At 32.6% G+C, this 21,061-nt stretch overlaps 1 protein-coding gene across 4 annotated transcripts in view; it reads left to right on the forward strand.

Annotated features, from left to right (window-relative positions):
* Positions 1-21,061, forward strand: part of CDH19 (cadherin 19) — a 102,077-nt gene that overhangs the window by 14,520 nt on the left and 66,496 nt on the right. For all 4 annotated transcript variants that reach the window (XR_001441172.3, XR_013408278.1, XM_077975091.1 and 1 more), the window contains 2 exons: positions 16,483-16,787; positions 20,075-20,369. Coding sequence is in view for 2 of the 4 variants with exons in the window: in XM_077975091.1 (XP_077831217.1) it covers positions 16,593-16,787; positions 20,075-20,369 (490 nt within the window). In the remaining 2 variants the exon portion in view is untranslated. The remainder of the gene's footprint in view (positions 1-16,482; positions 16,788-20,074; positions 20,370-21,061) is intronic.

The following is a 21,061-nucleotide window of genomic DNA, read 5'->3' on the forward strand; positions in this document are numbered from 1 at the left end:
TGAAATAAATGTGAGCTGTATATATATATGATTAGTAAAAACAAATAACATCATTGTTTACCCAATTTTGGGTGAATCAGTGAGTGACTAGCAGTTGTAGTGGTGATGGGTTAAATCAAGAAACAAACGTTTGCAAAACAAAGATTGTCCCCATCACCTCCAGCCACCATGAAGTTCAAACACAAGAATTTGCAAATATACAGCTGGCTCGATGAGCTCTTTCCTACTCAGCGTAGTTTATTGTCTTGCATTTGTATGATGATCGTGTACTTTGCAAATCTTCATTTTATGATAATTTGTATTCGTGCATTTTCCAACCTGGTTATTCCAGTTCAGGGCTGTGGGTGGCAGGAGCCTATCCCAGCAACTCAGTTAGATTGGTGGGAACCAGCCCTGGACAGGGTGTCATCTCATTGCAGGCTCACCCTCACATAGTCACAGTCACTCAGACTGGTACCTTGTAGATGAACAAGCAACCCAATGTGTGTAGCTTTGGAAAGTGGGAAGTGACTGGAGTACCCAGAGTAATCCCATGCAGACATGGGGGGAATGTGCAGACTCAACACAGATAGTGGCTCTGGCAGGGAATCAACTTTTTTCTCATCAAAATTACAACAAAATGACATTGAACAAAATGTCATTTTTTGAGGAGCTGTTGTACAAGCTCACCTTGATCTTTCTTCTCTTTTGAAATGAATATAATTTTACTATATCATTGAATTATGAGACAAATTACTAGGAGAACGAATGAGTACCATTATGGCATTAGAGACATAGTTGATTTTGTTAGTCTGGGAGCTAGACTATTACAGTAATCAATTAACTTTCCATTTCTCAGCAACCTCCTACCACAAACATTGGGTGGGAGTTAGTGGGGGGAGTATATCAAAGTTTCACAGTCACTCAGTGACCCAGGCTTGCTAGAGGCTCCACCATCCTTCAACTACTGATTGCCAAATTAGTAAGCAATAAAGGTGAGACAATTATTCGTAGGCCTTTGAGTGTGTCAGTTCGAAAACGGTGTACATCACTTTTACTCATATCTTGTTAGAAAAACCGTTCATGTAACTTTGTGCAATTGCAAGAGAGATGTTGGTAAATGTTGATATGCCTACCACAGTGACCAAAACATTTTACATTTTAGTTCTTTTTTAAAATTTATTTTATATACCAGTCATAGCCATTTCATCAGATTAGTCATTCAGAAGTTAGGGACAGTTTATGAAATCTTAAAAAACTGAACCTAAACTTTTCTTAGAGTGATGGAATAAAAGGAAGAATATCATGATAGCAATCGCAGTTCCTTCTGAGTCTGGAGTAACCAGCTCCAGTTAGCATTGTCATTTGTAATTTTGAAGGTATCTTAACCTCTGCATTTCCCAACTCTCATTTGACACTCCTAACGCAGGCAATTTATTTTGACATTTAAATGGTCATTAAGTTTTGTCAATTCTGTCTCCATGTAATTATTGATTTTCTTACTTATATTGTCCTTTGCTGAGGAGCAGGATTAGTCAGAGCACTGGGATGAAATATCACCTTCAAGAGGGCAATAGAAGGTCATGGATCCAGGGTGTTTGATGGAGAAACAGAACAATTATTTCAATGTCCTGGTAACGCAGGTGCTTCTAAGGCACTGACTAGAAGATCCAAATAATTTCTTTAAAGACTAAAATCATATTGTAACTAACTAATACAATTAATATGTTAATATAAGATAAAAATAGATTAAATAAAAGGGTAGACATGGAAGTGGGAATAAAGACAATAGGTAATACGGGTTCCAAAAGATATTCCAGCCAGAACAGTTCAAGGAGGGGATTTATTTTTTCTTAACATTGTTCTAATATTATTTTTCTTGCTTCTGTGTTTAACTACACAGACAAGATTTAAATAAATTCACAAAAATACAGAGTACCTTTTTGAAATGAGCATTGAGACAATGTTGGTATCATTTTTTAAGAGACTTCACGGCATACTTTAAAATCTGCCACTAATTCTCCGTGTTACTGCTCTATGTGGTATTACAGAGGTGCTTTTGGAAGGAAGGGGGACTGTTTATAGACACTTCGTGGCTTCTTTTTTTTTTTTTCCTTTTTATAAAGAATGTCTAGAATTAGAAGAAAGATAGGTGAATATTCTCTAACTACTTCCCTTGTTTTAATATTGCCACTCCAGGCCCCAAGAGCCATGTGTTCCTATTTGTTTCACATAAAGGCTTTATAGTATTCACTCGCTTCATGTGTTCACTTCCCAAGAGGAGAGGTTAGATGTGTGTTTTAAATTGATGAAGAGAAACTCTTAGTCTTATTTTTCAGTAACATTTTCAAAACCTTTAAGTCTTCTGTTTTTGTTTGTTTTGGGAAAGCTTTGGAACTCTCTGATCACCACAAATTCTAAGTCTATGATATATCATTTTGGCCAACCCTACTCAATAGCTTTCTAAAAATGGAGACATTATATTAATTGCCATCTGTTTTTCTCTATGAGAAGCTGGGCTTAGTTGAGCTCAATATTTCAGCTTTCCATGAGCTTTCCAGAATACATTATATTTTTACAAGTTTTCACAGATGGAATAATTAGCTTTATGTAACCAAGAAGAGGTCATAGAAAAGACAATTTCTAGTTAGATTCAGTTTCAAACTGCATAAGTGCATAGATTATAATATTTTTTCATCCCTTAAGCCGTAATTAGTCTTCTTTGAAAACATAACTGTTCTAAGTCACACTGGGATCATTTTCAGCTCATATATGCCCATGCAATATCATGTATTGCTTCAAGCATGATAATATGTATCTGTCATAGTCACTTAACCATGCTTAGAAAAAAAATAATGACATTCAAATAATTTGAAAATGCAAGTGGAACATATACATCAGGGAAAACATATACTAAAGTATTTTTGCAATAGTCATTTACAAAGCTGTTTTATGTGTGTATATTTTTAGCTGAAATGAAAATAGCTGAATATTTCAACCTTGAGAAATACAGAAATCACTAGATGCTTATTATTCACCTGTCAATAGCTATTTTTGTGTAGCTCACTAAAAACATTTAACTCTTAATACGTGCCAGACAGTATTTTGGATGCCGCAACTCATTTCATCAATAACACAAACCTTGAGAGACATAATAATTACTCTCAATTTTCACATGAGACAACTGAGACAACCAGAGGTTGAGCTATTCATCCAAGGTGATGGAACTAGCAGGTGTTGGTGTTGAGTTAGTTATTCAGCCATCCTTGCTCCACGTGTGCTGCTCTTAACTCCAGCGAACTGCCTTTAGAACATTCCATCAAACAATTTGGGAAAATAGCCCAAAAATTAGTAGAGAATGGCTTTCTTGATCTTTACTATGGTGCGAAATAACATGTGTTTATACAAAATCAACTTATATTGTATTATATAATTATGTATATATACTAATTTTGAAAATAAAGCATGCAAATACACATGGGGAAAATTTTAATTTGTTTACAATTCCCTGATTCAAAGATGATTTCCATCTGAATTTTGGGGCATAGTCTTCCAGGACTTCTTTCCTGCATTTGTCTACAACTTTTTTCCTTCAGTTAAATAAATTATATTGTGTGTATTCCGTCTCTTTATTTCACTTGACAAAATGGTTTTATGGCACCAAATTTAATGGCTGCCGAGTAACAATGTGTTGATATAAATTTTTTAATGTTTGTATTCAACGGTTGGTTCTTTGTTCAACTGTGAGACCAATTTTATGTACCTCCTCCCAATGAATGGATTTAGGCTACTGAGAGTGTTCACAGTGCTTTTTAACTGTACATGAAAACTGAAAATAAAGACAGGCATATGAGAGGTTATCTTCTGAAATAAAGGGATAATAGAATACCTGTTTAGATGTTAGAAGTAAAACACCGTTTTATTTTTCTGTATTATATCTTGTCATAAGAACATTAAGAGAAAAACAGATTTTAGAAAAACCTGAAAATATTGTACAGGTTTGACTGCAAACACACAGGAAAGTAATATAGCCTGTGTTCATGTGATGGTTAGGTTACAATCAGACTGCATAATGTTTCATGATATATTTGTACCACATTTCTTATCCAGTCTGTCACTGATGAGCAGTGAGGTTGATCCCATGTCTTTGCTATTGTGAATAGTGCTGTAATGAGTATTTGTGTACCTTTATGGTATGTATATTCATGTGTGCATGAGTGAAAATTCATGTGTCATTATGATAGAATTATTTGTATTGATTTGTGTATATACCCAGTCGTGAGATTGCTGGGCTGAATGATAGTCCTGTCTTCAGCTCTTTGAGAAATTGCCATACTGCTTTCCACATAATGACGTAAATGAAATAATGTAAATACTAATTTATACTCCCACCGACAGTGTAAGTGTACCCTTTTCTCTTCAACCTCACCAGCATCTGTTATTTTTGAGTTTTTAGTAATAGCCATTCTGAGTGGTGTAAGATAGTATCTCATTGTGCTTTTGATTTGTATTTCTCTAATGATCAGGGAGATTGAGCTTTTTGTCATGTGCTTGTTGCCCATGTGTATGTCTTCTTTAGAAAAGTGTCTGTTCAAGTACTTTGCCCACTTTTTAATGAGGTTGTTTTGTCTTGTAAATTTTTGTAAGTTCCTTGTAGATGTGGGATATCAGACCTTTGTCAGATGCATAGATAGCAAATATTTTCTCTCATTCTGTAGTTTTCCTGTTTAGTCCGTTAATAGTTTATTTTGCTGTGCAGGGATTCTTAAGCACAATTAGATTCCACTTGTCATTTTTTCCTTTTGTTGTGATTGCTTTTGGTGTCTTTGTCATAAAATCTTTGCCTGTTGCTATGTCCAGAATGGTATTGCCTAGGTTGTCTTCCAGGGTTTTTATAGTTTGGGGTTTTATGTTTAAATCTTTAATCCACTTTGAATTGATTTTTGTATGTGGTGTAAAGAAAGGGTCCAGTTTCAATCCTTTGTATATTGCTAGTCAGTTACCCAACACCATTTATTGAATAGAGTCTTCTCCCCATTGCTTGTTTTTGTCAACTTTGTAAAAGATTAGATGGTTGTAGGTGTGCAGTCTTACTTCTGAGCTCTGTATTCTGTTTCATTGGTCTACATGATTTGTGAAAACATAGATGTAGCTGGAGACCATTATCCTTAGCAAACTCACTCAGGAGCAGGCAACCAAATATCACACGTCCTCACTTATAAGTGGGAGCTAAATGGTGAAAACTCATTAACATAAATAAGGGAACTACAAACACTGGGCCCTACCTGAAGGAGGAGGGTGTAAGGAGGGATAAGAGCAGAACAAAACAACTATTGGGTACTAGGCTTAGTACCTGAGTAATAAAATAATCTGTACAACAAACTCCTGTAACGTGAGTTTTCCTATATAACAAACGTGCAAATGTACCTCCAAACACAAAAGTTAAAAAAAGAAAATCGTGTTTTTATTCCTATTTTTCTCACGTGAGCCCTATAAATTTCAGATTCCCTTCATTTCATTCTGTTCCTGTCACTATGTTGTTTTAAACAAAGAATATATTTATCAATACTTATATGTCTGATGTTTATTTTTGTGTAACACTGAGAGCACCAAAGACCCATACAAAAGTACAATAAATTTTTAAAAATCAGCCTGCAAAGATGGTAAAGACATAATTAAGATCTATACTGATAAAGGTGTTTTAGGCAAATCTTTAATACAGGAACATACAAATATTTACCCTTGACAAATAAGGGCAAATCATGTTTTGATAGTTTGTGGAGGGGAAGAAAAAGTGAAATACTGTATCTAAAAACATGAAATTTCACCAGCATTTATTTAACCAATTGGAATCTATCTCTTTTCATTTTAGAACTTTTGCACACTCAGGCTTAATATTGTCAGTGCTTAGCACTTCACATATACTGCCCATTAATCCATAGTCCTCTACCACTGCTCCTGAATAAAGTTCATGACGTTCAGCCCAGAAATGAAATGGCACTTGTTGCTGTATATCTTAGGACTTCACAGCAATAGTGAATGTGGAAGGCTGTGCAATGTCACAGAGGGCATCAGAGGCTCCAATATAGGTATTCTAACTCTACATTGCTGTAGCTGTCCCTGAGAGCTTTTTTTCATGACAGTAAATATGCAAATTATATGCTTAATGAGAGTTCATAAATAAAACAGAGGATGATCTTTCACATTTTAGTACTATGGAATGAATGTTCAGAGAAAGAATTGGCACATGGGTTATTACAATTTTTGGCCCCAAAATATTGCTTCCTTTTCACATATGTATGCAAACTATATCCACTCACATTTCTTTATATTTCGTACTAGTGGTTCTGAGAAAGCCATTTCAAAGTCTTTTTATGTATAGTGTCATTCTCTGAAGCTGCCAAGTTTCCCCTGATTTTTTAAGAGATCACAAACAGGATTAAGTTTCTATATTTATCCCATCCACATTTCCCAGCTTCAACTTATATCCTCCCTCACACAGCCACCAAATCCATCATTCTGACTTATTTTTTTTTACTTGACCTCAAGAATCTTTAGAACAAGGGGAAAAATGTATACTAAGAGGAGATAATAGAAAACATTTTATTTTGTCATTTGAAGAATGGTCCAAATGTTAAAATGTAATTTATAGATCTTTATTCCATGTAAACAAAGTGAACCATCAGCTATAGATGTCACAGTGTTAGACATGTATGCATTTTTTTCTTCCATTCAGTAAAGCACAGTGTATGTTATACACTTAATGTATTTAAGATCAGTTGTAGCACTAGTTATGAATACATTTGTTTACAGGATAGGTCACTTAAAATTACTGAATGTAAGTCCCAGCATGTGTGATGTAGTTAACACATTACATAAAATATTGTATTAGGGTTCTTTAGAGGTGCAATACTAATATTATATATGCACATGTGAAAGGGAGTTTATTAGGAGAATTAACTCACATGGATACAAGGTGAAGTCCCATGATAGGCCCTCTGCAAGCTGAGGACGTAGGAAGCCAGTAGTAGCTCAATCCGAGTCCCAAAGTCTCAAAAGCAGGGGGGCCAGCAGCGCAGCCTTCAGTGGCCAAAAACCTGAGAGCCCCCTGGCAAACCACTTTGAGTCCAAAGGCCGAAGAATTTAAAGTCTGATATCCAAGAGTAGGACGCATCCAGCACAGGAGGAAGATGAAAGCCAGTCAGCAAGCCAGCTTCTCCCACCTTCTTCCACCTGCTTTGTTCTAGCCATGCTGGCAGCTGATTGGATGGTGCCCAACCACAACCAAGGTGACTCTTCTCCCAGTCCACTGACTCAAATGTTAATCTCCTCTGGCAACGCCCTCACAGACACACCCAGAAACAATACTTTACCAGCTATCTAGGGATCCTTCAACCCAATCAAGTTGACACCTGATATTAATCATCACAAATATACTTTCAATTTTACTTGGACATAATATATTATAATAATGTTATTTAAATATTATTGTAATTGGTATCTAATATTGTGCTAATATAAATGAAATTTTATTTTTAAATATATTTTACAACTTTGAAAATAAATATGGATTAATATTTCCAAGTATTAGCAATAAGAGAAAAAATATAAACACACTAACATAAGACATAGTATTAGCATTTCTTTATATGGAAATGTTATGTAGGTTTTTTAGTATATTCCTCTGATTGGAAAATATAAACAAGATTGCAAATGCAGGGCAAAATGTCACTGCTGGTTTATCCAGGGCCCATTTCAGGCGAGAGCATTTTTTCTTATTTGCTTGGTTTCAGCCCAGAGTGTTTCTCAGTCTAGCAATGCTGACAGCTGCCACCAGTCTTCAGTCAGAAGTGGAACATTATTTGAAATGCTTTTCACTTCCGCCGAAATGTATGACCATTATAGAAAGTTTGGAATATAGAAGAGTATAAACAAAGCCACAATATTTCATTATTGAGATATAATTACGACTACCCTTCATTTTTCTTGTGTATTTTATATAAAGGGGTTCAAATTAAAGGGCTTTTTCCTTCAAATTATAAATGATGATTTTTAACTTTAAATTTAATTGAGAAATATTTTAATCATATATTTAGTGGAGAAAAAATAGCACTTGGTAGAAAAGTCACCCAGATGTCATGAGTGTTATTTTTTGTCATATTTACTTTAAACTGTTTTCGAGGGAGGAGAATGTTGCAGAAATTTCTAAGCTTCACCTTTTAGACAAATTTCACTTATTTCAATCATGGTAATTACCGTGACAAATTTTGTCAGTTTTCTCTGCCTAGACTTACAAAGTTATCTAATTGCTTTATGCTAAGAGTATTACGGGACATTGCCTTGTAATTGTGAAACACTTATATAATTAGTATCATACAGTATCCTAATTTAAACATTCTTTTTTCAATGAATCCAATTTATACTTGCTTCCCAGTGGACAAATGTGAATATTTCTCTAGGTATAAAATAGTAAAATATAACTGCTACTTTATATACACATTGTAAAATTTATTGCTTTTGGCCAAATCGTTCTCCAAAATAGTGTCCAAATTTTCAATTTTATGAGTGTTCTATAGATCTGCTTTCTATACATTGTCATCAATAGCTGGTATTAAAATAATTACTTATTGATTACATAATTACATATTGATTTAAAAGTACAATATTGCTGTATATTTTTGTTGTTGTTTTATTACGTATATTTTAAGCATAAGTGGATAATAAAAGTACAACTATCCAAATACTCATGACCCAAATTCAACAATTATCATCATTTTACCACAATGATTTTGCCTATCCTCCCATTTTTTTGAAATATTTTAAAGAAAATATACTTTTTCTTGACACATCCTGTCATTTCTAATACCAATATGCTTCAAGTATACATGACTAAAAATAGGACATGTTTTTATATAACAAGAAGGAAACGTTCAATGACCAACAAAATTGGCAATACTTTCTCATTATCATCTGTTGCTCATCTCTACATTAGTATTATTATACCTTATGCAGTAAGTATTATACCTTATACAGACTAATTTTTTATAAATCCATAAAAATGCAAATATAAAAACAGTTTTGTAAAGTCATGACCCAAACAATGCCCACATTTTACACTAGTTCTACAATATCTTAAATCTTTCTCAATCTAGAACAATATCTTTCCTATACTCTTTCTTTTTTTGATGTATCAAATAAACTAGATCAATTTTGTGGTAGATCAATGCTTTTTAAAATTTATTGTATATTCAGACCTTGTGGTAAGTGTGATAAAATGCAGACTCAAAGTTGGTACCTGTGAAGAAGCTCAAGATGTGGCATTTGTAGTGAGATGTTCCTATTCCATAGATTACACTGTGGGTAGCAAATCTGTAGAAAGACACAATTTGGGTTTAAATGATTGGTTCTTTTTACTTTGTTTACTTTGTTTCCCATTTAGTTTGTTCTTTTATTACAGGTTAATTTCCTGTAACTTGAAAATTAGCTTTCAACTTTTTTTGGTAAAATAATTTATAGGCTATGTTCTTTATAAAGGTCATATCATAACACATCAGAAGCATCTAGTATCTGTTGTTCCGCAGTTAGTTGTCTAATTTGTTTCTAAAGGTTTTGACAAGTCAAGATTTTTAACAACATTAATGAAGTATAATTGGCACAATAATCTGCATATACTCAAGTTGAATTGAATGTTTGACATATATCTGCTTCTGAGACTGTCATCACAATGCAGATAACAAGCACACTCATCACTACCTTCAGAAGTCTCCTCGTGTCCCTTCATCATCCTTCCCTCCCATCCTCATTTTCCCGCAGTTCTTAGTCTGATTTCAGTCACTGTGATTGTTTTAAATTTTCTAAAATCAGATGCAAAAGGAAACATACAATCTGAATTTGTTGGCAGGCTTGTTTTATTCATTATTCTTTTGAGATATTACTGTATCAGTAGTTCATTTCTTTTCACTGCTGAGTATCATTACATTGCATAGACATATTACACTTTCTTAGTACATTGACTTGTTGAAAGACATTTTACTTTTTCCAGTTTTTGTCTGTTACAAATAAACCTGCTCTGATATTCAGGTAAGCATCTTCATATGGAAATATTAATTTTATTTGTCTTAGGTAGATATCTAGATAGATATCCTAGATATGTACCTAATATCTAGAATGGCTGGATCTTATGGTAGGCATATGTTTAACTTTGTAACAAATTGCCAAATTGTTTTCTAAATACTCATGCGATTTTACATTCACACTAGCAGTTTTTGAGAGGTACAGTTGCTCTATATTCTCTTCAATACTTGATATGGTCAATCTTTTAATTATATTCATTCTAGTAAGAATTTACTGGTATCTAATTGTAGTTTTAATCTGCATTTACCTGTTGAAACTGAAGATGTTGATTATCTTTTTTTAAACTTATTTTACATGTCAACTCTTTGTGATATGTCTCTTTAAATATTTTGCTTATTTAAAAAATTGTGGTGACTTTTTGTTTCCAAGTTTTGAAAGTCCTTGTACATTCTGGATGCAAGATATATAATTAACGAATACTCGCCCCGTCTGTGACTTGTCTTCTCATTTAATTATCATCTGAGGTAGACCACATAATGGCTCTCAGAGATATCAAGGTCTTCACTCCTAAAACCAAGACTGTGACCTCTGTAGATAAATATGAGATTCAGTTAATGGTCTTTAGATAGGAAAATTATCCTGGATTCTCCAAGATGACTTTGAAGGCAATTATAAGTGTCATTATAAAAGGGAGAAGAGGTAAATTTGACACAACAGACAAAGAGAAGCCAATGTGAAGATAGAGTAGAGAGAAATTTGAAGATGCTTTGCTGCTGGCCTAGAGGAGGGACATGAACCAAGGTACGCAAGGAATAGAATACACTTTGAGAAGCTGGAAAATGTAAGGAAATAGATGCTCCTCTAGAGACTCGATGGAAGAACGACCTTTCTGGCACCGTGGTTCCAGTCCAGTGAAATTCATTTTAAACATCTCCCCTGTAGAACTGTAAGACAATAAATGTGTATCATTTTAAGCACTGAGTTGTGGGAATTCTTTACAGTAGCCATGGGATCAGATACAGAGATTATCTCAATTTTGATACGGTCCAGTTTATCAGTTTTTAACACGTGCGCTCTTGATATTGTTGTAAGAAATCTTTGCCAAAGAAATTACAAGTATTTCATCTAAATTTGTATTCACTTTTTGTGAGCTTGTGCACGGTAAAGTATGGATCAAAGTATCTTTTTCTCAAGTGAATACTCAGGTGTTTTAGCACAAAGACTGTTATTTCTCTATTGATTTGCTTTTTGAACTTTTTCAAAAATCAGTTGATTACATAAATGTAGGTGTATTTGTGCACTTTGTGGTGTATTCTACTAAATTATTTGTTGATCCAATACTTTATAATGATTACTGTAGCATTATGTCTTAAAGTCAGATGGCATAGTCTTCCAAATTTCCTCTTCTTTTAAAATGTTCCTTAAGTTATTCTAAGCCCAATGCTTTTGCATATATAATTATAGAATAAGCATGCAAGTTTTATAAAAATACCTGTTTGAATTTTTATTTTATGTTTTAATTTTAATTTAGCTGTATTTTTAAAATTGTGTTTATACAACACTTTGGAGAGAATTGACGTTTTGAACCATTTTGAGTTTTCTGGTCCAGTATCATAATAAATATCTCCAATTATATTGATTTTTCTTGATCCCTCTTAGCAGTATTTTATAGTGTTCAATAGAGAGGTATTGCATATTTTTTGGTAGAGTTATGTCACAATCTTTGAATTCTTTACATTATCATAAAATGTACTGTTGTATAAATTTTAAATTTTGATTATGCATTGCTAGTAAATAGAAATATAATCGATTTTAATATTGACCTTGTATCATCCAACCCTGCTAAAATTACCTGTACATTTTACCAGTATTTTTATAGATTTCATAAGATTTTCTATATGTGTAATTATGCCCTGTATAAATAAACATATTTTTATTTTATCTTTTTAATCTAGATGCTTCTAATTTCTTATTTCATTGGATAGAATTTTCAGTATAATGTTGAATAGAAATAAATCAATTTGCATTATAGATTTGTCTGTTTCTTCTTGTAATGCAATAAGGTTTTATTTCATCTTTTATTTCATCTATTTTGAGGCATTGTTATTAAGTGTATAAACATTTAGAATAGTTGTGCCCTGTTAATGAATTGACATAATTCTTATAAAATGATACTGTTTTAGATTATAAAATGCCATTATCTTTTATAATTATGAAATGACATTGTTTATCACTTATAATTATGAAATTTATTATTATGAAATGATATTGTTTATCAGTGCTAATATTCTTTGCCCCAAAATCTACATTATCTAATATTATGGCCATTGTAGCTTTCTTTTGACTAGAGTTAGCAAGATATGTGTTTTTCATTCTTTAAATTCTTACCTACTGAACCTTTATATTTTAAATCATTTCTAAAGACATATTGTTGAGTCTTTTTAAAAATCTAATAATCTTTATGTCATACTTTGTTTTTTATCCCATTCATATTTAGTGTGATTATTATGATGATTAATATTAAACATACCACTTTGTTACTTGTATGTTTTTTTCACCTGTCTTTTGCTCGCTTTTTTCTTTTATTTCTTCTTTGGATTGAGTATTCTTTAGGCTTCAGTTTTATCTATTTTGTAGCCTGCAGTAAATTCTGTTACTTTATTTTAGTAGTTGCTTTAGGTTTATTGTACGCATATGTACCCTTATTGTAATCTATTTTAAGTTATATCATACCACTTTATATATGGTTTATAGAGCTTAAAATAGCATATTCCTAACCTTTATGCTATTAATTTCATACATTTTACTTCTGCAAATGATGTATGCCCCACAATCCTTGTTATTATGTTTGCTTTAACAGCCAATTTTCCTTTAATGCTAATAAAATTTAAAAAGGTCTTCCTATTTACTGATAGACCTTCCATTTCTGGTGATTCTATTTTTGCATAGATCCAGATTTCTTTCTAGGATTATTTTATTTATTCTTGAAGGACTTCTTTAATCATTTATTGTATTGTAGTTCCCCTTGTGTGCTGATGCTGTACAGCAAAAAGAGTCTTCATCCCACTTTCCTTTACCGAAGATTAGGAATATGGCTTTGGGGTAACAAATGTGATTTGTTCAGGCCTGGCTATAGGCAGCTATAAAGACTTGACCTGGCAGTACAGTACTCACTGCGAAAACATTCCCTTGTCACACCAGATTTGATGCACAACCAGTGCACTGCACTGGCTGGAGGGAGTTGCAGTCAAGGGGACTGCCCCTTCTGTTAGGTCACGCTCTTCTGTGTTTACATTCCTAGCCCCAGGGTTAAAGTGTAAGAGGGCTTTATCTGTGGCCTTGGACAGAGCTCTTTCTCAAGCATTTCTGATGAGATTTCTCATCTGATGCATTTCTCAAGCATCCCCTTATTGACTAAAGTGGGTGAAACCTTGAAGACCGTTTCCTACTCTGACAATGTACTTAGTACTTTTTCACTCTCAACACTCCCCTTGCACTCCCCTGACCCCAGAGTCCATAAAATTGACTTAGTTGCTTGTAGCACTACCATTATAATGGAGTGATCCACACGTCTGTGCTTATCCTCTGATTCAATTAGAGTGTTGTTCCATGGAGGAAATGGAAAAAGGAGATGCAACAATTTCTTTGGTTTTAACTTCTTGCTTATACCATTGCAGTAAGTGTCTAAAGGCTTACCTCTTTAACTTTTTACTTGTTCTTTGAATTAGCTTCTCCAATACCTGACAGCTCAGTTTCTTCTCTTTCAATTCAGCTGATCTCTTTATAAAAATCACTGTAGTTGTTTGAGAAAATCTCACTTAAATTGATTTCTTTTCATTTTCAATACTTTAAAAATGTTTCTGCACTGTCATTTGGCATGTACTGTTTGAGATGAGGCATCTGCTATCAACTTCATCTTTGTTATTCTGTATATAACATGTCGTTGACTACCTTTCAGATTTTCTCATTATTAATGGTTTTGAGTAATTTAATCATGATGTGCCTTGGTATAATATTTTTTAATATCTGCACTTAAGTTTTGTTAAGCATTTTGCATGTATGAGTTTCTAAATTTCATTGGTTCTAGAAACTGCAATTGTACATAAATAAGAATATTTGAAATTGTCTCACAACTCAATGATAGTTTGTTCATTTTTAATTTTTTAACTTTTTCTCATTATGTTTTTTCAGATGATTTATACTTCTGTCTTCAATCTGTCTTTTTTCTCAGCGTGAATAATATGCCATTAATCATGCAGTGTATTTCATCACAAACGTTGTAGCATTATTCTCTAAAAGTTTAATCTTTATTTTATTTTCAGTTTTTCTACTTAACACGTTCAAACTTTCTTCTGGTTTCTTGAACATATATTTTGTATCCTAGTCTACTAAAGATGTCATGCAATGGGAATTGGCTATGAATATGTTTGATGAATATTTTATATTACATCTAATCAAGCCCCTAAACATTTATTTAAAACATGGAGGATAAAGAAACATGCTGAATCACACAACAGTGATACAATTATCAAAATTCAGACTATGTGAAACTCTATAGGACAAATAACCTTGACTCTTCAGCATATAAATGAAAAGAAAAACTAGAAACAGAGAGAGGAAATCTGTAGACCAAATGAGACTTGAGAAATGTATCAAAAAACTGTATTGTGTGAACATATTTAAGTCTTAATTCAAAGACAAAGATTTTTAATTTGAACACTATGAATATTTTGTTATATTAAAAACTTTTTCTTAATTTTAAACTTTGACTTTGATTTTTAAGGGTGTGTACACACACTTATGTAGCATTTATACTTGTGTATGTATGTGTGTGTGTGTCTTCAATGGTTAAAATGATATGAATTTGAAATTGGTTTTAATATTAAAAAGTGAGCATGAATAGAGATGACACAATATTGACCATATGTTGGTAATTACTGAAGCAGGGTAATGATACCTAGGTATTCATTACACTATTTTATATATCTTTATATGTATCAAAATACCATAATATAAAGTTCACAAAAATTATACTCACTGAAACACAGCCAGCTAACTTCATATCAGTGTTGGTGATAATTTGCCAAACTTATAAAAAGTATCTTTCTCATGAATAATATTGTACCAGTTCCAAATATTGTTATTCATCAGCTACCGCAAATACATATTTTAGCAATTTCTAAAGCGCAGATTTATCTGAATTTCAAATACGTAACATAAAGATAAATTTCACCTTTTTCACCTCAGCTGAATTTCTCTATGACCTTCATTAAGTAAACTTTTAACAAGGAGTACATCTGCTTAAAGGGAGTACACCGGGACCACAGAATCCCTGTGTACTTTCTTAATTAGGTGTTTTTTTAACAACTCTTCTTAACACGAGCCAAAGACCTAAAAAATCTCTAAGGAGTCATTCAAAAATACATGCAGAAGATTCAAAACATAATCATGCAGAAAAAGTCCTAACATGAACTCTGGCTTTTGTGTTGATTATATTATATTAAACTCCATTGTGAAGCTTACAAAATTATTTTTTCTTCATGGAAGCCAAGGAAATACATCAAATTTGGCTGGATGTAGATGTTGGAAATGCAAAACTATTAAATTACATGTAAGGATTAGAATTACCCATCATAAAGAGACAGCCTTGGTCAATGGAAAGTTTAAATGTAAAACTCAGTAGGCAGAGTCTTTTGTTTTAGTATTTAAATAATAGAAGATACATCTCATATCATTCTTAAATATTATAAACATTCACCCATTCTTACCCAGGCACTATAATTTTATATTTATTGTCTTAAGATGATTTTTTTGTTAAGCTGATAAACACTTCTTCCCCATATCTTTGAAATTTAAAAAGAGTAAATATCTTGCACAAGCTTTCTACTTAGTGTTTTATAGCATCAGTATAACTGATTATTGAATTCACCAGTTTTAAGCTGAATTGCCATTTTGTCTATTTAATTACTACATAAAACATCATAATTTGGGAAATTGGTTGAGGAAGCTTATGTCTATCAAATATAAAGAGGAAAAATACTTTTTTTCCTCCTGGATTGACTGTTGCTTTAATAAGATAGTTTGAGTTTTACTGAGAAAGAATGGAGAAAGTAAGCAAGTCAAATTAAAAGGAAGTCTATTTCAATGTCAGCTGTCAATCAAGGAGACTCCCAGAGCAATCTTTCAACCTTCAGGCAGATTTATGACTGCAGTTTAAAACTAGCAGTGCCTGAGTGGAAATTTATAATTATTCTAATCAAATTATTACTGAGCTATAAAATATAATTAGCCAGCTTAATTGGAAGATAAATTAAAGGTATATTTTTATTCCATTTTTGACATATGCAGAAGTTGTAACCTGTCTTTAGTAATTATGTGAGAAAATGTTATTTTAAAATGTCAAATGTTGTTTTGTTTCTGACGCTTTAGGTATATAGAAGATACACAGGAGCAAAAACAGATTATAAAAGAAAGCAAGATTTTTGTTTGTGACATCCTGTTTCTCTGAAGAGTAACAGTTGGAATCAAGAGTCAACACAATGAATTGTTATTTACTGCTGCCTTTTATGTTGGGAATTCCTCTCCTATGGCCTTGTCTTGGAGCAACAGAAAACTCTCAAACAAAGAAAGTCCAGCAGCCAGTAGGATCTCATCTGAGAGTGAAGCGTGGCTGGGTGTGGAACCAATTTTTTGTACCAGAGGAAATGAATACGACTAGTCATCACGTTGGCCGGGTACTTATTTATTTAAAATGTTACAGTAAATAGCACAACAATGTAAATAAATATGTTGGAGAAGTTTGGAGATTTGATGAGTTCCACATTTTGACAGTGAAACCACTGAAAAGCTTCAAACATCACATCAATAATTGTTTCAGATTTGCAAGCACCTAAAACATACACTAAAATCTTGAAGAGGGATAGCTCTGGTTTTTAAATTTCACGTTAGTATCCCTTAGGAAAATGCAGCCCTCACTTTCAACATCTGGAAACTTGATGGTGTTATTTTTGGTAATGGATCTAAGCCGTCACAGTGAGACAAATATCATTTACCAACAGTATTTAGCCTGATTTTCTATTACACTAAGTAGCTGTTGATTTACCCCTCATTCATTTTTAATGAAGCAGGTTAATACCATATTCTTTTACAATTAAGTAGCTTCAGGAGCCTACACACTTCAATTGATTAGTAAAGTAAAAGGAATATTATGTTCACTTTCTTAAAAGAATATATTTTAAGAACAATTCCTTAATGAGACAAAGCAAATTCTATTTATGTTTTTGGTTTGTATTTCATTATTTGATTTCCTTTAAACAAAGGTGATTACAGTATCATGTCCTTTTCCACAAGGCTTTTTCTCTAGATAAATGAACTGAAATAAGTTTAACTGCTAATTAACTGGCACTAAAATTTAATTGGGCCCAAAGGGTGAAGCACTCAAAATTTATTAACTCTCTTTTTCTAGCCCTTTCAGGAGAGCTGCAGTGTTAGCATGGTATCTGGATTCCACAGAACTTCACCTATGTTATCAGCCAAATGTATATGAGTACATTCAACCAAAACCTTAGATTAGGATTTTAGGCAAGTATTTCCAAACGTGTAGGGAGGAGGGTGTATTGTGAACACACACACACACACACACACACACACGTTATAAGTAATATTTCTCACCCCCTTTTATTTTTGACTCGAACTGCAGGTAAATAGTATGCACATTTGGCACTAACAAGGTCCACAGTTAGGTGCTGACTCGGTAACTGAGTCTCTGGATACCTTTACAGTAGACTGCACAGAGCACCAAAAGCTGTCCCATCACTGAATGGGGTGACAGGCTAAAATCAGCTGTTGACTTTTAGTAAATAAGGTATTGTAGGGCAGTGCATCAGTGTAATTGGAACACAGGCTACCTCTGGGGCTGTCTCATTTTCTAGTTTGTTTGTTTCTACGCCCCACATGAATCTCTGGTTACCTCCTTTCTCACAGTGATTGGTTTTGCTTATTTTTCCACTCTATACAAATATTTATGAAACTACTCTGAAAAATGGTTTTCTGCTACACGAATTCATCAAACATTAAAACAAGCAGATCACTGATTCCAAAAAGAACAATAATGAATGTTTAGGTGCTTGTCAAAAGAGTTAGTAAATATACAATTTAGCTGATGTGTTCAAGATAACTCTCTTTGATCCATTTGTTTGAAAAACGATTAAGATTGGGAAGTACAATTAAGTGAAAATTTGAAGTGATGTGTGTTTAGCAATCGATAGTAGCAGCCTAATTAGGAAAATACTTTTTGAATAGAAGTATAGAAAATTGTATAATACTAGAAGCCATTTGATTGAAATGTGTTTAACATATGCATTTTGTGACACTAAAAGGCAAGTGTTCAAGTAAGCTTTTTCGTTTTTCCTTAAATCTGGGTCTTAAAAATGTCAATCTCACTTGTCTTTGAAAATTACATGGCACATATACTTGCAATATATTTATTTATTACTAAACTTAATTTATCTTCATTATAATATCAAATAAATTATCAAACCATATTGAAATGATATCATTTAAAAAATATGAGCCATACATTGCTCACTTGATATATTGATTTGATTGCACAATTATTTTCCTCAATTTATTACATCATTGAATAAAGAATTTCTTTTATGAATAATTAAGAACTACCAAATTAAAAGAGGTATTAGCAGAAAGACAATCTGGATGTTATTTTTTTCAATTTGTTTTGTTACATGGCATTGATATTCGGCACATTGTTGAAATTCAAAATTAGTTACTAATACCTTTAGCTTTTCTCCACAACCACATAGAAAGTGTATTAATTTATCCAGAAGAAGAAATTATAACTTGAGCCATCAGAAAAACCATGAATTTGTTTGCAACTGATTTCATGGTTATCTTTGTAAACTTGCAGAGGAACTCTTACTTTGAATAAGAGCATTTTCATAAATGGTGAATCAAGAAAATGTGTATTCACAATCAGGGAACCATGACATACTTTTCCTAGGTACAAATAATTTAGATATGAAAAGCTATACCATCATTTTAACTATATCAGAATTAGACTGTTTTTTTGTTACAGATAAATTAAAAATTCTAAATAATACCTCAACAGTATGAATGATGAACAAATTTACTTTGCTTTTGAAAATACGGAAATGAGTGCACAGGCTGAAAGTGTGTATTTGATAATTAGGTAGAATAGATTGAGAAGAAAGTTTTATACTTTCTGGCTAAAACCCAAGGGCTAAAGAACATGTAACTGAGTTGTTGTCAGTGGAGAATCTGAAATGTGACAGCCTCATAGAAGATTTGATAGCCTCATGGTGTAAATCCTAAATCTACACTATGATCATGTGACTCTGAAAAAAGTTTGTAAAACAAAATCTCACTTTTCTTCTCTATAGAAAAATTGATCATATCAATAATATGTATTTCATAATATTGATATGAGAATTAATTGAGAACACTAATAAAAAGCAATTTATAGATTTTATGACAAATAATAAGTAACTAAAGAACAGTCAAGATTATTTTTATCTTTATGAACCCTAATTTTCATCCTAATATTTTCTTGTTTCCATGCATTTCCAGCCAAGAGACAGAACATCAGTGTTTAGATGTCACCAAATTATCTTTCTATCTGTCTCTAGGACCCAGTCTAGTATAAATATTTGAGAGTATGGTTTTAGTGACTGATTATTTAATTGTAAATCAAAATTGGACCAACTATGTTGTGCATAACTTACAAAAGAAGCTTTACTGTCCAATTAGTATTGTTTCTGTTAAGAATAATGAAATTTGTATAGTTCTTTATACTAAATATTCACTCTCCCCTCTCCCTGGTGATAGATTTTAATCTTGACATTTAATATTTTACCCCATTTAATGTAATATGGAAACAATATAAAATCATTAACTTGGAGAATAATTAACGTACATAAAAAGAAAATATTTTGATTTGCCCATTTCAGATGTTTGGAAACTAAATGATCCCTCTTTCCATTTGCAGCTAAGATCTGATTTAGACAATGGAAACAATTCTTTCCAGTACAAGCTTTTGGGAGCTGGAGCTGGAAGTACTTTTATCATTGATGAAAGAACAGGTGACATATATGCCATACAGAAGCTTGATAGAGAGGAGCGATCCCTCTACATCTTAAGAGCCCAGGTAATAGACATCACTACTGGAAGGGCTGTGGAACCTGAGTCTGAGTTTGTCATCAAAGTTTCGGATATCAATGACAATGAACCAAAATTCCTAGATGAACCTTATGAGGCCATTGTACCAGAGATGTCTCCAGAAGGTATTGCATATTAATTTACATCAAAGATATGTTAACAATGAAAGCAGGTTTAAAATTTCAAGGATATGTTTTGAAGTAGATGATTTAAGGTTCTATACTAGAACTTCCTTCTACAAATATGTTTAAGTAAAATATTTGAAAAATTAGACTGTGCATCAAAATTTTGAAAAAATGATACTACACATTAATGTTATTAAAATACCTCAATCTTCACAGGAGTAAAAGAAGTTTAGACATGTTCATTTGAGCAATTCATAAATTTTTTAGCTTGTTCATTTACTAGGTTCTTAAGTACAAGAATTTCTTTTTCAAAACAAAATATATTTTTGTATTTCATAAAAGCAAATAAGCTAATCCTGCAAGATATGCATATAAAAATAGGAAAAGTGAATTTATTAGACTCTACTGTGTATATCAAAACCATGAAAAAAAACCACTAAGACAAAAGCAAGTGGTTGAACCCCTGTGCATGGCTGCATTTATTTGAAGATACTTTTCAAAACCCAGTGTTGTTGCTGTTAATATTTTAAATATAATGCACTTAGGAGAAATGGTTTCCATAAGATATGAGAGTTGACTGTCTTGGAAATTAGAACTGTCTTTCCAGTAAAGGGGAAATTGTGATTATGCAAAACTTCTCTCAGTCATTCACTCAAAAAATTTTTGTAGCACAATATAATGGCATGTTTAAT

Source organism: Macaca mulatta, chromosome 18 (genome assembly GCF_049350105.2).
Source record: "Macaca mulatta isolate MMU2019108-1 chromosome 18, T2T-MMU8v2.0, whole genome shotgun sequence".
Taxonomy (NCBI): Eukaryota; Metazoa; Chordata; class Mammalia; order Primates; family Cercopithecidae; genus Macaca; species Macaca mulatta.